Source organism: Agrilus planipennis, unplaced genomic scaffold (genome assembly GCF_000699045.2).
Source record: "Agrilus planipennis isolate EAB-ADULT unplaced genomic scaffold, Apla_2.0 scaffold2315, whole genome shotgun sequence".
NCBI classification, from domain to species: Eukaryota; Metazoa; Arthropoda; class Insecta; order Coleoptera; family Buprestidae; genus Agrilus; species Agrilus planipennis.
The window spans coordinates 1-3,429 of NW_020441198.1; the positions used below are offsets into that span (position 1 = coordinate 1).

At 35.2% G+C, this 3,429-nt stretch overlaps 1 protein-coding gene across 1 annotated transcript; it reads right to left on the minus strand.

The window, feature by feature from the left end:
* Nucleotides 1–3: 3 nt before the first annotated feature.
* On the minus strand, nucleotides 4–1,558 carry LOC112906210 (facilitated trehalose transporter Tret1-like). Its single transcript, XM_025980011.1, has 2 exons — nucleotides 1,088–1,558; nucleotides 4–1,022 (listed from the first exon to the last, which is right to left on the minus strand). The coding sequence occupies exons 1-2, from the start codon at nucleotides 1,200–1,202 to the stop codon at nucleotides 532–534; spliced, it is 606 nt and encodes a 201-aa protein (XP_025835796.1). The 5' UTR covers nucleotides 1,203–1,558; the 3' UTR covers nucleotides 4–531.
* Nucleotides 1,559–3,429: the final 1,871 nt, after the last annotated feature.

Genomic DNA, 3,429 nt, shown 5'->3' on the forward strand with positions numbered 1-3,429 from the left:
AAGTCATTTAGAAAACCAAATATAATTGGAACAATAGCAAATATTGCTTAAGTCACAGCATACACATTAACAATCCAAGAATATAAAATGTTCTTATATAAGTGTATAGCTTTAGTACGTTCCAAAATAGTATAGTATCCTGTAGGATATCCCTTAAGTCTAAGAACATTTTGTAATCTCACTACCATACGTAGTTGTTAAGTCACAATTGCAGGAATTGCATCCCATCCTTGAATAATGACTCACGTTAGGTTATTAAGAAAGAAGACTCCCGAGTGGTTCGTTTGAAGTGCTGTGCACCACAAAAGTATTTAAATTAGGGAAGGTTCAAATGGTTTCCCTGTTTTGGTATGGGCGATGACTATCATTAAAATGAAGTGAAGAATATGATACCCATTCATCCAGATTTGGATGATAATAGAGTATTACAATCCTGTATTTGACGAATGATTTTATAACATTCTACTATTTACATAAATTATATTTTGGTTAAGGCATATCCAGATAAACTCAAACAAAATTCGTAGTTAGCTACTTAACATCGGCAGTTTCCGCCAAATCCTTATAGATTTCCATTTGTATTTCTTGGAAAGATTTTCCTTTTGTTTCGGGTATGAAGAAGACGGTAAAGAAAATACCTAAAACACTGCATGTGCCGAACAACCAAAAGTTACCATACAATCCCCAAAATTCGTTCAGCGGTTCGTAGGTCATTTGAACAAGTACAGCGATAGGAGTCAGTAAGGCTCCAACCGTTCCTATCGCAATGCCTTTGACATTCATCGGATACAGTTCGGAAATAATGACTTGCGGCACCGGACTAATGCCAATGGTAATCGATATTTGAAAGACGACTAGAATAGTCAATGGTAACCACGATACGGGTGCCATATTAAATGATTTTGTTTCGTTAATGTAAAAGTACGCCCCGAGAACAAACATGGATATCGCACTGAAGATGCAGGAAATAATTAGCAGAGGCTTCCTACCCCATCGATCCACCACTTGACCAGAAATGAGTACTAAAATTTAAATTTGTTTGATACGTGTGTATTATTTAGTAAATTGACAAATTAAAACCACTTACCACAAATAATGCTAGCTATTCCGAAAATCAAACTTGAAAGATTTGATGATATTGTGCTTTCGGCTGCGTTGAGTATTGTTTGCAAATACGATCCTATGATTGCGATACCGGACATGTAATAGACAAGATTTAAACCTAAAATGAAAAGATTAATGGTGACACTAATATATTAATTGTGAAATACATTAAACCATACTGTAACAAGCGTTTGAAATCACACTCAAAATCTTTACATGAAGGCTCTGTAAGTAGGAACAGGACGTAGGAGTTTTGGCTTCTATCGAAAAGTTGTGTAATTTATCCCTTTATTGTGCTTTAGCTTAACGGGAATATTCATTGAATCTAAATTAGACGATATAGAGCAGTTATGGGTCTGGAGAAGCAACGTGTCACCGCTACTTTATAATCTATACATTTTGAAGACGCGATCAATATTATTAAAGACACGAAAACTGTAAGGGTAGATATACAGGAGCAAAAGATTAGTATGCTTAGATTTGCAGATGAGATAGCAGTATTAGCATCTAGCAAGGAGGAGTTAGAGAAAGCATTAAATAAAATGGAAGCGGTATTGACAAAACACTACTGTATGAAAATAAATAAAAATAAAACAAAAATACTGGTATGCAAGGGAAGAAAAAGTAGGGGAAGAGCAAATATAAAGATAGGAGACGAAAAATTAGAAGAAGTGGCCAATTTTAGGTATCTAGGAAGTCAGATAAGTCAGGACGGNGATACCAGACATGTAATAGACAAGATTTAAGCCTAAAATGAAAAGATTAATGGTGACACTAATATATTAATTGTGAAATACACTAAACCATACTGTAACAAGCGTTTGAAATCACACTCAAAATCTTTACATGAAGGCTCTGTAAGTAGGAACAGGACGTAGGAGTTTTGGCTTCTATCGAAAAGTTGTGTAATTTATCCCTTTATTGTGCTTTAGCTTAACGGGAATATTCATTGAATCTAAATTAGACGATATAGAGCAGTTATGGGTCTGGAGAAGCAACGTGTCACCGCTACTTTATAATCTATACATTTTGAAGACGCGATCAATATTATTAAAGACACGAAAACTGTAAGGGTAGATATACAGGAGCAAAAGATTAGTATGCTTAGATTTGCAGATGAGATAGCAGTATTAGCATCTAGCAAGGAGGAGTTAGAGAAAGCATTAAATAAAATGGAAGCGGTATTGACAAAACACTACTGTATGAAAATAAATAAAAATAAAACAAAAATACTGGTATGCAAGGGAAGAAAAAGTAGGGGAAGAGCAAATATAAAGATAGGAGACGAAAAATTAGAAGAAGTGGCCAATTTTAGGTATCTAGGAAGTCAGATAAGTCAAGAAGGATATAAAGCAGAGGATAGCGCAGGGTCGAGTAGCCTTCAATAAAAAGAAGTCACTTCTATGCTCGCGAACGGTTAAGGAAAAGGTTAGAAATGAAGAAATATTAAAATGAACAAAAGAATAGAGGACTCCATGGAAGTCAATAGGAAGTAGGCGAGATAGGTTGGTACACTTCGTTTAGTTTCTGTAGCGATGTGACCTTCAGTTTGACCGGCGCAAAGTAGAAAAGAACAGCACTAGGCCAGAAAAGAATAATCCGTACAGTACTGTAAGGAATATTTGATCATTTTATCCACTACAATTGCATTGCTCAAATGTGCTGTTATTGGTACCAATTACTACTGAAAATATCAACGAGATATTGAAGACATATTAAAGGCTTTAACGCTTGTTTTCGACTCGCACTATTATTCATGATTGAACGAAAGTTTTGGCAGGTACTGCATGAAAAAGTATGCTTAATGAACAAGAGTCGAGAGTATAATGAGCTTTTTTCTCCCTACCTATGATTTTGCCAGCGCGTATCCAAGACATTGGAAGGGGGATATCGCAGAGAAAGTAAATTAAGTATAGTACACCTTCTAAGGCATGAAGGGCTAGTCAGAGACATATTAGAGGCAGAAACTGAAGCTAACTGTAGTTAAGGATGTGGAAATGTTCTAGATTTGGAGAAATGCGAAGATTATCTCACGATAGCAAAGGGTGGAGGTGTGTGTCCAACCAGTCTTATTGTTAGTACTGATGACCTTATGATGATGATAAATTACACATTTGTATGTCGACATTTTTACCCTTTTAGGTAGACTAAGCGAAAACCGTTATTAAAAAAAATCGGTTTTCTGTAAAGTCGGTTTACTGACGATAGTTGAACGTGACAACGTCATAAGAAAATACTGATGGAATGGTTTCATTTTTCAAAAGAAAATTTTAATTTTATTTGTTTGACAGATATTTTGTATGGATATAGAGAAGGAGGTAAATG